The sequence below is a fragment of the Barbus barbus genome (genome assembly GCF_936440315.1).
Source record: "Barbus barbus genome assembly, chromosome: 11".
In the NCBI taxonomy this organism is placed as follows: Eukaryota; Metazoa; Chordata; class Actinopteri; order Cypriniformes; family Cyprinidae; genus Barbus; species Barbus barbus.
Genome location: NC_136739.1, coordinates 8,479,195 through 8,495,844, shown reverse-complemented (window position 1 = coordinate 8,495,844; position 16,650 = coordinate 8,479,195). Strand labels below are relative to the sequence as shown.

The window sequence follows — 16,650 nt, the reverse complement described above, 5'->3', positions numbered from 1 at the left end:
CTTTTCTTGTAATTTATATTTTTAATGTTGACACTTATCAGTTATTTTATTTTGCCAATTTATATATATGTATATATGTATGTATATGTATATATATATATATATATAGTTTATATATAAATACTGTGCATAAAAAACAATTATTCACATCAATTTCAAATATTCAGACGTTATCTAGCTTTAATTGCTGCATGAAAATAGCATTCACAGCATTTATTAAAAAGGAGGAGTTATAGAAAGATTCTGAAAGTCTGTAAAATGTGGAGGTGCAGTTGTTGTGTGTTTTAATGTATGCCTCCCTTAATGGTGAGAATGGCGCAGTTTTTGGGAAGGGAGACAGGGTCTGCGGAACAAAGACAGTATTTCACAGTCAGCTGACAGGCCGCTGCAGAGGTATTTACAACCTCACTGCAATGCGGCAGAAGAAGCAAGAGGAGCCTACAAACGAGATAACCGAAACCATAGGCCTACACATTAAATTCAATTATCCTCCTTTAGAACACAGTTCACATCAGTATTTTAATTGCAATACAAACTTGAAATGCTAGCAAAAAAATATTATAATATTACTGGATCTGTACGTTTAATTATTTTCATCGGTTGATACTCATGCAATGCGCATTGGCGTTGATGATGTCGTTTTATAACCAATTTACAGTGTCGCCTTTTCAAAAACCAAATCAGATTACAATAAATATTCTTTAAAAAAACACAACTTTGCATGTGCAAATGTGTATAATGTAGGCCTAAGCTGTATTGTGTAGGCTGTTGATACATTATTTGAATAGTGATGATATTCAAAGTATACATGTAAAATAGTTATGTAAGCACTTCTTGTAGTGGTTCAATGCACTATATCTGTATGAGCAGCTATGCAAAAAAAAAAAAAAAACAATCTGTTCCATAACGAGGAACGTTTGCCATGCAGGCTATAGAACACCTAGGCAGTGTCTGCTTTGGTCGGCAGGCGGTGCTGTTGTCTAACACTCTGGGACTTGCATGCCCTCTATCTGCATCTTTGTCCTCGAGGTCATTTCCTGTAACCGTGATTGGTTGTTGCAGTCATGTGATACAATAGTCACACAGTTCTCTTATTAACTGATAGAAATGCAATTTTTTTGAAACAAAAACAATACTTTCAGGTTCTGAGCGAGAACAGTCGGAATTATTTCATATTTTATTTCATTAATGATTGCTGTTTAGCCTATTCAATTTCACGTCTCATCATTCTTTCACGGTTTGCAAACAAAAGTTGGTTTACATTTTAATAGTTCTCATTTAACAATAATAGGCTATAACTATCCAAAATATTAGCAAAAAATATTGTAAAAATATCCTTGCACGCATTTCATGCCCTTTGAATGAGCTGTGAAATATTTAGAATTAGCTATCAATCGACAAATCAGTTGAATTTTTCAAATGGCTGGATAAAAAATAAATACATAAATAAATAAATAAAAACTCTGAGGTGAGAAAATTGTTCTTACCGGTAGGCTAAACGTTTCTTTTAGGCTAATACTCAGTGCACAGGAACTTTCCCAATGGTCATTTTACAAAAGTCGACAGCTCGCCATATATTGAGCTAATGCGTGTTTTTTTCCTCTCTTTCACTGGGATGCATTATGAGTATTTTTAACCTTGAATTTACAATCAGGAAAAAAACGTCCCGTTACTTCACACGTCAGAGATTTTCAAAAAACACCTAATTTATCCTACAGTGAACTGTAGGGTACAGTGGAAAAATAATGTGCGAACTTAAGCAATGCTTTTTTCCCCCTTTTTTAAGAAATACTACACCGACTAATACTACTTGGATAAGAACTCTACAACAAGTATTTGCCAAAATATATCGCAGACATTAGGCTGATACAATAAATAATCTCTGGTTTTCTACAGCGTAGTGTTTTTATTTTTTTAATTTTGTCTGAGTATGCGAATTGAACCCCGTGTCTTTATTTCCCCCTGAGATCAGAGTAATCGCCATTATTGAATAAGTGCAACTTTCAGGATTATTTATGGCACCCGCGCGCTGTCATGAATGGCTGTGGGGAAGCACGTGATACCATTAAACTTTGTTTTATGGCCAGGGAGTTGACAAGCCAAAATATAATTCACATTGTGTATTAGAAAGGTCGTTCAGACGGTTTAGAAAAGATCCCAGTATGGCTGCAGAGGAAAGAGGCTCCACGCTTGTTTTGATCATGGATATACAAACTTGTCGATGCGCTTTACGCGATACTCCTGCTTCTGGAGGTAAGCTTGTCCTCAGTTCGTGTCACTGAACTTGTGCGTGGTTAAATTGTGCCATAATGTTTAGGGTGGTTTCATATAGTCAGCCTCCAAACCAGCGCTGATTTGTTTCTGTGAACTCCTCTTGTGTTGTTGTGCAGAGTTTTGAGTGGTTGGATAACTATGGAGAGAAAAAATAGGTTGTAATGGATGTGACGTAAATGTTATGCAGTAGACCGATTTTGGTGCAGTTGTGGCGGCACGCTATGAAATATTGTTTCCGTCGCTCTTCAGGACTTACCTTGTATACACGAATTCAATTATTATTATTGTTATTATATAGCCTACGTTAAAATGCACATTTTCGATACAACGAGTTCAAAATTATGTTGCTTTTGCTTAATTTCTAATTATTTGTTAAACATTCTTTTGTTGGATTCCAAGTGCGAAATACACATAGGCCTATATTGAGAGCTGTCTGTGATTACCACATATTTAACAATGCCCCCAAATTTATTTAATGTGAGTTGTTCTTTTGCACTTGACCTACAAATTATTGCTTCGTATTTACACCTGTTGTGCAGTGTGCTTCATTTTGATCAAATAGTGTAGCCTACTGTTTCTGAGAGAAATATGGCTAAACGAAAACATCATTTAGTGGATACACACCCTTTCATGACATTACTGAGCTTTGTCATAAGCAGGGTTTCTGGTTTTATTGACCAGCTCTCTAGCGCCCCCAAGCAAAAGATACGGTCATTCTAGCCCTAAACCATCTATCCTTTGTGTTAATTATTTTTCCTGAACAAGTGGCTGTTTAAATTATTGAGAAAAATACAAAATAACAAAAGTCATTTTCATTAAAGCCTGAATTAAATTGTCTGAATTAACAATAGCAAATATGTCAAATTTTATATGCATCTTATAAAGGTATATAAAAAAAAAAAAAAAAAAAAAAAAAAACATTTAGTCACTGTTTTATCCAACTATACAATTTCAGTTAAATAACGATTGAGAGTTTTGTTTAGTTAAAATTTTAAATTAAACATTAATCAGTTAAAATATATCTGTGCATTCTATAAAGAGCAATCCAGATATTTACTAAAGCGTATGAGAAAGATCAGATATTTCATTCGATGATAGCCAAACTGTGGCTAATTCTCTTGTGAGTCAAACATATATATTTTTTAAAGAATTAAATCATAAAAATGCCGATTATTAAAGAATGACCGTCAATTCTGCATACAAAAATTCATTTCCAACTTGATTCAAGTCGGGGGTTAAAGTAAAAAAACGGTTCATACCAGAGAAACCCCTATGTGCATGCGAATTATTATTATTTTTTAAATGCAACAGGATATATTTTGATTTAAAATCAGAGGTCACTACAATTGTTGGCGGTTTCATTCTTTTGTTCATCAGTAACTCGGCTTTGACCCGCCTGAACAAGTCGCAAAGCAAGGTGAAACACGGGTCACGCTGTCTAAAAATTAAAATAAATAAACAAATACACGTACTAAAAAGGTACATTGTCTAGCTACTCTTGGTAAGTATAAAACATACGAAAATTAATTAATATATTAAAAAATCTAATATGAAGAATAGATGGCATGCAGAATTTCGAACCTATTCTCATTTATCTTAAATCTAAAAAGCATCACCCGTAAAAGCATCATGCTCTAACACAGTTAAACAGTTAAGATACAGCTGGTCAAATTAATCAAACTATGTATTTGGTATTTGAATGGAAATTCACAAGAAAAAAATATTATTAAATACTGAGAGTTCTTGATTCTTGCATTTTTAATAGATCCAAGGTTTTGGGGCAGCTTTGCTCTGGTGACCGGGAGCAAAGGACCACAGAAGCTGGTTATCAGAGGAGGTCATGTATTATCCATGAACTTTCCTCCTTTTCCGCTACCGCTGTCGCCTTGCAAAAAAATAATGAAACTTTGTGATGTGTGTTGTAAATGATTCGGCTTGACCTCTCGACCTTTAGCCTTCCTTTATATGCTTCTTCATATAACAGCACACGGTTTCGAGGCCACCTGATCAAGTTGACTGCCATGACAGCATCTCACAGCGAGTAGAATTTAGCACACAAGCCTTCAATCCTATACCTGGATGAATATAATAATGTGTTGTATAAAGATAGGCCTATAGAATGAGATCGTTTTTATTAGTGTGATTAGTCACCATGTATTACATAAATTTGAGCGCTGTGCGCAAGGTCTGAGAAATTGAGCTAGCTTCTATTTGGAGATTTTCCCCCCTTTTAAACAACTGTTTTATCAAAGGAATATTAAAAAGCCATGAACCTTCTTTTTTAAAATCAAACTATAGTGCAATTTTGAAAATGAATTATACTTAATGAGACACTTTTGAGTTAGAACGGTTGCAGTAACGAATTCAATGTATAAAGAATTTAAATTTGTTTGTTTTTTCGAAGGCGTTTTGTCTGTTGAGCGAATACATGCCGTCGTCTATATATACCCTGTAGAACCGAATTTGTGTGAAAAACATGACAGTCACAGATTCGATCCTAAGGGAGTATATGGTCGATGCAAAAACTTCGAATAAAACTTTGTGTGTTCTGAATGTTTTCTTGCCATCTAATGTACGGGCAATACATGTACATTTCTAATAAGTGCTTTGGAAAACGGCATCTGGCAACGAAGAACCACTTTCTGGAGAATATGAAATTATAAGCATAATTGCATAATATGATTATATGATTCTGATTAGGGAACTGTCATGAAATGCTTTGATCAGTTGTGTCAACATTGCCTCTGGTCACTTGGTGGTGCTTTGTATTGCGTTTCTTCCTGTTTTCACTAAAACCTTAACATTTTTTTTTTTTTATAGCGTTGAAATCTGAGTGAGAGACAGGACAGAGAGCACAAATTAACGAGAACGGTATTTTGTAAAAATGTTAACAAACTTTGCATATACATTGCTCCCTGATAGTACCTTATGAACTGCCAAGTGGCTATTCTCTTTTATGTGGCGTTTGATTATTGATTGGCGCGGCGCATTGATGGCGAACCAGGGCGCTCTATACAGCGAGCTGAAAGGATGAGAAGCGCTGGAACGATGAGACTCCAGTAACTTCTGCGTGACCTCTACATGACAAAGACGGTCTCCATCAATTGTCTGCTGGCTTTATGTTACTCTTTTTGTGCCTTGGGCCGTTTTTTATCTTTTGTCTTGTTTTGTTTTTACCAGTCAAAATCCCTGGGTTTAGTTTGATTTAGCTTGGTTGAATATTAATTTACCAAATGGGCCACATACACATACATGTGATGCACATACATGTTTTATATGATATCATTAATTGTGTAGTAAGGAGGGATCCTCCCATATGATGCTGGGCATTGCCAACTGGGTCTCAATACACAATCAGAATTTGTCTTTTTTTTTAAACACAGATCGGGAATTAAACCAATTAAATTCTTTTTTTTTTTTTTTCATATGTATATTGTTACCGTCCTAATTGAGAGATAATGTGAAGTTTGTGAAATCAACTACTAGGTGTGCACAGCTTCTTCTCGGTTGATGAAGTCCCTCCACCTCGATTGGCCGAGCTGGTCACATGGTAGCCTAACTTTATTCAGTAGACAGCAAGTAGGAGGGCTTTATGGAGGGAGGAAAAAAAGACAACTCGAGAAAAATTAGTATTTCCTACCTTCAGAAATTAATGGCCATGAGTTCGTACATGGTGAACTCCAAGTATGTGGATCCAAAATTTCCTCCTTGTGAGGAATATTCTCAGAACAGCTATATACCTGAACAGAGCCCAGGCTACTACAGTCCGTCGCAGGACACTGATTTCCAGCATCCCGGAATCTATTCACGGCCAAACTACTCTGAACAGCCTTACAGTTGTAACACTGTCCAGGGCTCGTCGGTGCAGCCGCGGGGTCATGTGCAGGATCAAGCCAGCCACCCTAGCCCTTATCCCGCACAGACAGAGCAGTGTCCTGCGGTCCAAATATCCGGACCAAGGACTTGTGGACAACAACAAAACACAAAGAGCCAGAACGGGATACCAGCCAAGCAGCCTGCTGTAGTTTATCCATGGATGAAGAAAGTGCACGTTACTACGGGTAAGATTAATTCTACTCGCTGTCTCCTTGTGGGCCAGCCCTATTCTGCTGTTTTAGTCACAGTTAAACCCATTCAGTGAAATATTTATGGGTTCCTCTGAAGGGGCCACCAATTACACCAGCCATAAATTTTTATTGCTTAGGAAATAGGCCGCTAGCTGTGTTGGCCACTATTGCAGTACTGAGAGTCCACTTGGCCCAAAGCTTTGAACTGAATAATTTAGCAGTGGTAAACTTTGAAATAAATTCACTGAAACTGAAATTATTCCAGTAAATAATATGCGTTGGATAAAATTCGAGCAACTGGGTATTTTTTATTATTATTATTTATTATTTTTTTTTGTAAAAGTTCAGGCATTAGGAAGCGAATGGTTGGGTTCTTTGTTTTTTAAACATAACTGTGTTTTTGTCTCTCTCAGTGAATCCGGATTACACAGGAGCGGAACCCAAACGTTCTCGGACAGCTTACACAAGACAGCAAGTTCTCGAACTAGAAAAGGAGTTTCATTTTAACAGGTATCTAACAAGACGGCGTCGCATTGAAATCGCGCATACCCTCTGTCTCTCCGAGCGACAGATTAAAATCTGGTTTCAGAACAGGAGAATGAAATGGAAAAAGGATCACAAACTTCCTAACACGAAAGGAAGATCGGCGTCAGCTGGAAATCAGAATGCACAACACGCTCAGAAGGACAGCCAGACAGAGATTACAACTTTCTAAGTGGATATCTCTCCCTCCCGCCAGATGTACAGATGAACTGTATGTAATAGACAATGCTTAATTTGACATTGCATGGTAGCAAATCATGACATGTTGGGTACAAGTGCCAAAAACTGAGAACCAGAAGCACACACCATGACTAAATGCAGCGTAAAAGCTGCTATGCATTAAAATCCCAAATTTCGATATTTCCAGTATTGTAACCCTTTGTAACTGAGGCAAAGAGGATATGAGGCATCGAATGATGATTCACATGCCACCACGAGGTACAGTAAAACGTTATAAAGCTCACGCTATTTTACACAAACTTGCCAAATTTGTTTCAGAGCATGGATCGTTTCAGTGACCCTATTTACACCATTTTTCTTTTTTTTTAATATCTGTATATCAGCCGTTTTCTCTTTTTAAAAGCATTATGGCAAGATTACGCCTATGCCGAGTCAATTTATCCTAATTTAATCATTAAAGAGATCTTAAGTAAGTGTCCAGCATATCATAAATTACGAATGTCTTAGGTGTTTTTTGTACTAAAGTCGACTGGATGCAAGTAATAAAAACTAAATAAAAATTAGTTAATAATAAGGGGGAAAAAAATAGTTGCCTGGGAAATTATTTATTTGTAGACTGAAAAACTGTAGAAATGTCCTTTTCAACCTCGTTTATTGTGCCCGCCTCATTAATGGTTTACGTTCTAAAAGACTATATTACGGTCAGATAATTTTATCATGTTCATGTAATTTTTAAGAATTTCGTAATGGACGTTTTACATTTGTTTATTGCAGCTTTTAAAAATGTCCTATTTAATCGAGAATAAATATCTCTTTTTGACACGAATATTCCATGCCTTATACCATACTCCACTATCCCACCCGACATATTTGTAAACAATATAGCTACATTTGCAGAAGCAGTTTTTCAGTCTTCCAGATGGTGCCGGAAATTCTTGAAAAGCAGCTTTTTATTTGCATTTTAGATACACGTTTAGCCCTCAAGATGTTTGAACCTTCTATTTATTAAAAATGTTAAAATCTTTATGTTCTACGTGAACGTAAGTGTCCGTTCAATGATTTTCAAATTCAGTTTTGAGTTTTTAAGTTCTTAAACATATGTATATATTTCTGTATATTGTGCATATTTTCTACTGGCATATTTTGCAGTAATTAAATAATATGCAGAGAGGTTTCACTCAAACTGCGTCATATTGTGTTGAAACTAGAAACTCTTGAGATAGGAAAACACGTTTTATCAAGCACTTTCATACACATTATGTTATTTTTGAAAAAGGAATTGGTGTTAAATCTGAAATGGTTTTCCAACAGCAGACGCTCTGCTATCATTGTGGTGTCTTTGTCTCCTTAAACAAAAACACAAGGCATGCATTGCGAAGGAGTCTTCACACTGAAGCCTTCACGTTGAGAGCATGAAAAGGTATTTTTACAGAAGTTCAAAAAAAGCCTTGCGGGCAGGTTCATCCAGAGGACACAGTTTCTGTTGCATTAGACGCTTTTGAGCCGTGAGCACTGACCTCTACACTCCTGACCTGATGGACCTTCAGCCGGTTCTCTCAGACGTTTTTGCGCACAAATGCACCAAAAATATGTTCGTGTGGAGAAGGGGGTGCTTTTTTAAAAGAAAGAATGGGGAAAAAAAATTGCACAAAATGTTGGTCTTTATTAATATTTGCTTGCCTTACACGGTGATTATTTGCCACAGCGTGTGACTTTGTAGAGAATTTGTACCCTACTTTATCAGTTTCTGCCCGAGTCCTGTACATTAAAACTGCAGCTGCACACTGATTAAGATAATTGTGAAACTACAATCCATAAATAAACCTCTAGGTGTTTTGTTTCATCATGAAAAATATCAAGTCAAAGCATTATTGACAAACCGGAAGATATCCATTTTGGTATCCGTGTATTATTTAAATTGTTGTAAGCGATCGTTACTATCTAAATAGCAATAGAGTTTATATCATTTAAATATTACACAAAAATGTATCTTTGTTTTGATTCTTTTCTTGCTTTTGTTCTCAATGCCTAAAATCGTTTTCCAAAACATTTGTGCTTGCGGTATGTGTGTGTGTATGTACCATATTTCGGGGTGACAAATATGTACCCTGAAGTGAGGTTAATATGACAAAATCTCTCAAAACCTCTGTTTGGAGGCGTTCTCCTTTGTAGTAGATGAAAATAGTAAATAGAGGCTTTTTAAACTGTACAAATGCCTAAAGTTTTCTGTTAGGGTTAGGTTATAGTATTTATAACTAGCTGTATATAAAAACATGTCATTTAGATGGCTGAGTAAACGTGTGTGAGAGACAAAATACTAATAAATAATTTAAAAAGTTGATACAATTATTATTAAAAGTAAATGTTTGTAAATGTGTGTCTGTAATTTAATGTTACCAATGCTGTGGCAATGTAAAGACTTTTTATGTCAATAAAAGCCACTTCTATCACAATCAAAGAGAGAGAGAGAGAGAGTATAAGAAAATCAATACACACCTTCAGGGAGGACAAAATGTAAAGTTTATTTCAGGCGAAACATCTAAAATCTACCTTACAAACATGCATGTGGAGTAGTTCTCTGATAGCATTTTTTACAGCAATTATTTTGCTGAAAAAGGGATTTATATATTGCATATGCATGGTCAATAGTGTACCGACTATACAAATATGTGTGTGCGTGTGTGTATGTGTGTGTGTATGTATATTCTGATTTATATGTTTATATGTTTGTGTGTGTGTTTGTGTGTGTGTGAGAGAGAGAGAGAGAGAGAGAGAGAGAGAGAGAGAGAGAGTCAAACAGCAATAAAACATTCCAATATCTATTTTTGTTAAATAAGCCTTGTGCCTATAGTGAAAACACGCCACGCAGGGGATCGCTCGTCTTTGCTTTCAGTAAGGCTTTCTGAGTATTGACCTGGATGTCTGAACAGAATAAATGAGAGCCATACGCAGTTCCATTTGCAATGACACTGCACCGACTACTACCGCCGCTCTCACAATGCTTCTCAAACGGCCATTTTTGATTTCCAGCTGTTCGTTGAAAATGTCTTCGCCCATCGGGACAACCCGTTAAGATAAATCAAACTGCGCGGTCGACATCCCAAGATAGAATTCAGAATATGGTTCCGGTCTATATCTTTTTTGTTTGACCACGTGATTGTCTAAATAATTAATGCAGCACGTCCCCTAGAACCACGGCGTCGTCATTAATCGCGAGGACTCTATCAGACTTGAAAACTGAAGAGGTCCAAGAAAATAATATCCAAACGGTCCTGTATCTCACCCCATCGCATCCTGCACATTCGTACAGCTTTTCAGCCAATGGAGCATCGGTAGGTAAACATTTAATATTTGCACTGAGACAGCGAATAAACATATCTGTCAGAATTTTGATAAATAGCGTCCTTTGATTCGGTCTTCTTCGAGGACAGATTAAAACAACTTCAGGTTCATTGTGAGTTTTTGCTTAAAGAGCCTCAACATTAAGCTCTCCAAATCTAAACCTGTATCAATAATAATAAAAGCTGTGGAGTAGCACTACTTTTAGTTTTAAAGCATTGAAGGCAGACTTTACGGTAATTGTTTTCTTATGTAATATAATGTTATACTGATGCATTTGTGTATGAAAGATGTGAAGCCCAGTACGATAGTGTTTATTACTTAGCCGCCAGGGCTTTAACGAAGGCCTCTTTGTGATTTATAATCCGTCAGAGATGCTTTTCTTTCCCGATTAGCGGCGACTATTTGCGGAGACGTATTTGTTTGGTTAGATAAAAATGACACATGCTAGAATTCATTGTAGAGGTCTATCTGGAAAACCATCCCATAGTTATTGACGTGAAGTATTGGCTGAATAAATTCATGTTGGATCCTGACAATTCTACAACAATTAAAACAAAAACAACAACACCAAAAAAAACAACAACAGCATAAGTAGCCTTCCCACACACACACAGACAGAGAAAAAATGGCATCGATCCAAAAACAATACATTTCATTGATGTCAAAAACCCTACAATACCCACTCGTTTAGTAATGGAGCGTTATGATCGTAGATCTATCCATAACGTGTTGCGAACTGTTGGAGAAGGATGACGGTGATCTGCATCGTTGTAAATCATGCTCAGTAATTCCTGAAAGGGCGAGAGGCTGTTGGGGGCCGGGCGTGGACTGTAAATCTTTCACTTTTATTAGCCCGTGAACATATGCTGCAAGGGGAGACGACTCGCATCCTCTCCTCAGGACAATCCTTCGCTCGGCCGCGTTCCCAACCGTTTCATCTCCATCTTACCATCCAGTTACATATCCATGCAGCACAACCATAGCACAACAAGCATTCTAACTCAGATTACATATAACATAACCGACTTGCATTTAACCTCTCAAATTCTGTTTTATGGGTAAAAAAAGAGAAAAGGGTAGGGTCACAGAATTGCATGTATTTTAGAAGCAATTTGAAAACAAAGTATTTTAATGCACAACTAGTAAAAACAGCATGAATACCTATTTTTACATTTCATGCTTGCATATGGATCAATGCACACTCTTGCTTTTTGAGAAGAACAATATAGAATTTGGAATGATTTTGATGAATCTCTTTGGTTGAGGAGGTCATACATTGCTGTCATTACCTAAACCATTATAGTCAAACAATATTTCAGTGGTTTCTTGTAGCCTATAATAAAATGATTTCTGTTCTAAACAGCCAGCAAAAAGGAACACATATATATCTGATCATCTTCATTTTAAATAAAACTAAAAATTCATAATGATGTTGCTTTCAACAACGGACTAATCCCATTACACTGCGTTAAATGTACAAAAAAAAAAAAAGAATAAAAGGTGAATAGTCAGCCAGACATTGGTGTGTGAAGAAAACAAAATCAAATGTTTCACAGATTATCCAGTTATTTGTCTTTCAAATAAAGACAAGGCAGTGCTAAAACTTTTTTTTTTTTGCTTCATTTGAACGTTTGTTTTTGTTATTATTTTATTATGCCTGGGTTTCAAATCCATAATAAATAGCAATGCAGCTTTTGTCTTAATGATACACTCCGATACAGTGGCTGAGAAAGGAGCGAGTTCTTGTGCAAAATGATTGTACAATGATGTGAGGTTGGAGGGAATGTTAGTGCTCTTGCTTTTAAAATATATTTGTGAGGTGAAGCTGGTCGGAGTAGCAGTCTCAATCAGGACAATCTGCGATCCGGATCACGTGAACAAATATGCTTGTATTTTAAGGCAGCGCCTTCATTTGTCATGATAAGGTTCCCGAAATAAACTAATGTCGACTCATTCGGCGAGCCTGTCTCTGTAAAACGTTCACTTTTTTCAAATGGGAAGTTGATTGCTAGTAATATTTCGTTTTGGAATAAGAAGACCTTCTTGGCTTTTTATTGGTAGCTGAGTGAGTGGCTCCCATTCTTTCGGGAATACTGTCTGCATTGGTATATGGAAATGCCTGGAAAAGAGCGAGATCAGTTTTAAGACAGTACTGTCTATAGACAAAGGGTGAAGGATATATCCGAGCAGCCGAACTGAGAGATATTGAGACTAAGAAGCACGGCTATATAATAAATTGACATCACAGGTAAGCAATTGCATTGCAAAACGTAACCTTTAAGCGTGGGTTTACATGAGGCCGGCGTAAAAATATGATTTATTCCATTCAAAGCAGCTGATCTTTATTAATGTCGTCGCCTACCAACTAAGCAAGTACGATTTGAAGACAAAAACTTAGAGTTTTACAGATTTGCGCAACCTTGACTATTTTAGATGGTTAGCATGTAAGGTGATTTCAGTCATAGAATATTAGAGCTTATTTTAGCTGTTTTATTTGACACATTCTGATAGCTTTCTGGAGTTGGCCATACACAGTATAAAACATCTGTCATGCATTGTGAGATCGTTAATCACTTTAATTTGTGTTATAGTCAATGCGATGTTGGACATGACATTTGTGGGTTAGGGTAGGCTATTCTTTTAAACATACATGTTTCCATAAATTCATATAATTTCAATCTCTCTGATTTCGATTTAGTCCAAATTACTGAGATTCAACCACTCAAAAAAATTAACATTACATAAAGTCAAATTCTGAATGGAAACCTGATTTCGCATGCAATGAAAGAGTCTAAATTAATTTCATATGTAAAAATAAATTTAGATACGAAGCAAAAGCATACTATGAAACGAAAATCTAGATGTTTGGAATCTAAACTAACATGGTGGTTTATAATTAGGTTTTAAGACCTAATATGATTTCTAAACTATTCCCGTAAAGAATGGAATTTTCTTTTTTTATTTGATGTTCTAAGCCCGTTTTGCAATTGACCCGTTTACTGAATAGTATTAAGATTAATAACAGGTTTTTGGTTATACGTATCTTGATTATTTATAAACAATTATGAATTCTTAAATATTTCACAAAACATTAAGCTCTGTAATTGCATTCTTCTGCATTGTGCGATATCTGGTAAATAAGTTGAAGCTCAAACTCAAACGTATTTGTTTTCAGTTCCTCAGATTACATGATTTTGAGACGATAAGGGATTTTTTTTCACGAACCTATCATTTTGTATACATTATTTCCAGCATAGGATTTAAAATACTAGGGCCTAATGTGATAGCCATATACAAATATTTTTCTACAAAAGAGAAAGACTTGAGCATGCAAAACAGAAACAGATATACATGTATATATTTAGAGATCGACTTCCAGAGTCCATTATTTTTTACAGCCCATTGTTCTATTATGAGTACCAAACTTACCGTGGGAGTGAGTGGGCGAAAACACTGTTGACTAATAAAGGCAGACCATGTTCGGCTGAACTGTTCGCTACATTTATCCTATTAAGACTTTGAACATGACACACAAGTTGAAAAACTGGCTACGTACATTCTCGTTATCTGTACTTTTGCCAACTTAGCGGTCCATCACCAGCAACAATAATATTAATACTATTATTAATCCCATAGCCTTTTTCAATGGTGTTGTCCTCGTCTCGTGATTTCGAAAGGATTTTCAGAGAGGCACAGAACAGGTCATCGTGTCTTGTAGGATGAGGATCATCTCATCTTGCTCTTGCTCGGTTTTAAAATCACCGGTGAAAAAGTTGTGCGGTGTGGATTGCATTGTGACTTGAGTCCCTTCCGTCCGTTGTTCATTAATCAGTGAGTTATTGGAGAGGAAGCCAAAGGTCACCCAAAAGGCTTATGAGTGCTAAATATTTTGGCCAGCATCTCTTTGTGTAAAATCGCTTATGTCAGTTTTTTCCCTCTCTCAGCTACAGCTTTGACTGCTCCTAAAACCAGTCCAATCTTCTATAGGTGCGAAATAAATTCGTTCATTAAAAAATGGGACATCATGCAAAAATGTAATACATTTGTGGTTTTAAGAACTGGCAACGCAGATGGCCGTGAATTCACATTCAGTCATTTTGCAATCGAAAACGTAAGATGTTGACCATATACGTAGTCAGAGTCCTAAATATAACGGGGAGCTGGAAGAAAAATCTGATCAACAACTGAGATAATATATATATATTTTTTTTATTCAGGTCGCCGTCTAAATTATGAAGATTGCTTGAGGAGAAACAGAGGACAGAGAGCCACAGACTGCGGTAAGATATATCTTAATATTTTAGTTTGCACTGAAATTAAATAATAGTAGCTTTATAACCTGCGGTGTTTTGCTCTGTGACTCTTATTTCACAGCTTACAACATAGACAATAATAAGCCAGAATACATGGAATACATGTTTTTTGTTTAAATACTAATTTAGTTTGATGCTCTCGGCTTAGACATCAATTTAACAATTTAACTAGAACAACAATTATTTACGTGCTTTTACCAATGCATTTTGAGGTACACAATGTATTGTACACAATAAACAAAACATTTACACTTAAAGCAAAGCATAAAATGCAAAAGCATTGTTATCTCGTACATATATACAATACATTTAAGAAATAAAACAAACAAGTAAGGAAAAAAAGAACAAATATTCCCATCCGTACTTTCTTCTTAATTTAGAGTATAACCTTTACTAAAATCCACAGCTATCCGCGCAGTTGGGCAAAAGTGTGTTCCATTACAAGCAGTTAAAGAACGTTCAAGACAAGAGTGTGTGAATTACTGCAGTAGCCGTATTTATACTGGCGGGCTGCAGGCTCTGGCTTTAGCCAGACATTCTTGCCCCCAGCCATCCTCCTACGCTTAGAGTTTTACCCCTCTGACGGTACCAAGTCTTGAGGAGTGCTTTTCTTCTCACCCCTCTGTGAGGCATTTACGGCTGTAGTATGGCCAGTCATAAATTTTGTCGCGCTCCACAATGACAGGTGCATTGATATGTATCGTGCAGAGCTTCAGGCCGTCTAATAACTACTGTATTGGGCACGAGCTACAGTTACTTGGGTGAAAGCCTGTCTTTAGAATAAAACTAGGAAGAAGACGACCAAGTTACACAGACAGACAGACAGACAGACAGACAGAAAGAAAGAAAGAAAGAAAGAAAGAAAGAAAGAAAGAAAGAAAGAAAGAAAGAAAGAAAGAAAGAAAGAAAGAAAGAGAAAGAAAGAAAGAAAGAAAGAAGTCTGTTGTGTCTTTGTGGTGTATTGCAGATTTGGATCTCAGTTTGTTGCTAGACTTATTCTCATACTTGGGTGATCCACCTCTTACAACTCACATCGGCCTTTGGTGGGAAACAAGCCAAATTCCGAACCCACCATGCCGTATAATACAGATTAAATAGCGACTAGAAATTTAGGAATCGATTGAGTCCCGGTATTACAGAGGGTTCCAAAAGCTACATAACAAGCTAATACAAATTATACACTGTTTATATGTATTAGGTGCGATAGAATGACAATACTGACACTAATTTGCGTCCCTATAATTTATATCTCGGACTTTGATTTATTTTCATATAGGCTAAAGAATGCATTTTCGTACAGTGTTCACAAATCCAATTAACAGAGTGCTCGGGGTCCTGCCACCAGTTATATCAAAATTCACTCGATGAATTGATTCAATGTAAACCGATCAAACTATGCTATGACGCCAAATCTTTACATAATCTCAAACTACGTGAAAGATGCACAATTTCATGTTTTAGACAAACAACCGCTGATCTTATATATTTTTAGTTGTGTTACAACTAGGAGATTTATTCACACACACGCGTATATAAATATATGGATTTTTTTCAATTACGCTTAAAGCCTCAAAGAGTCAGGAAAGAATGGGATATTGTTTGCAGATAAATGCTGATTCTCCTTCTGCTGCCTTATAGTTTCACTCAATGGGGTACTTTTAGCACAAGTTAAACTTTAACCGCCTTGTTGCATTCATGCCAAAGTTCTGAAAGTGAAAAGCTGAAGCTGAAAAAAAGAGAGAGAAAGGCCATAGGTGAAAAATGGTAGTTCACAACATAAGAACTATTATTGTTAGGATATGGTGAATGGTGATGTTTTAAGTGTTTTAAATATTCTAAAACATTTCATTTAAAACATGGTGCAAAACTGTACAATCTGCCCTTTCCAACCTGATTTGAGAGGCAGGAGACCATATGTTCTGTAGACCAAA

General features: G+C 36.3%; 1 protein-coding gene across 1 annotated transcript; it reads left to right on the top strand.

The window, feature by feature from the left end:
* Window positions 1-5,866: 5,866 nt before the first annotated feature.
* Window positions 5,867-7,056, top strand: LOC306877105 (homeobox protein Hox-D4a; the record flags this gene model as incomplete). Its single annotated transcript, XM_079428642.1, has 2 exons — window positions 5,867-6,335; window positions 6,755-7,056. 2 exons carry the CDS (start codon window positions 5,867-5,869, stop codon window positions 7,054-7,056), a joined length of 771 nt encoding a protein of 256 aa, XP_079284768.1.
* Between the last annotated feature and the right edge of the window lie 9,594 nt (window positions 7,057-16,650).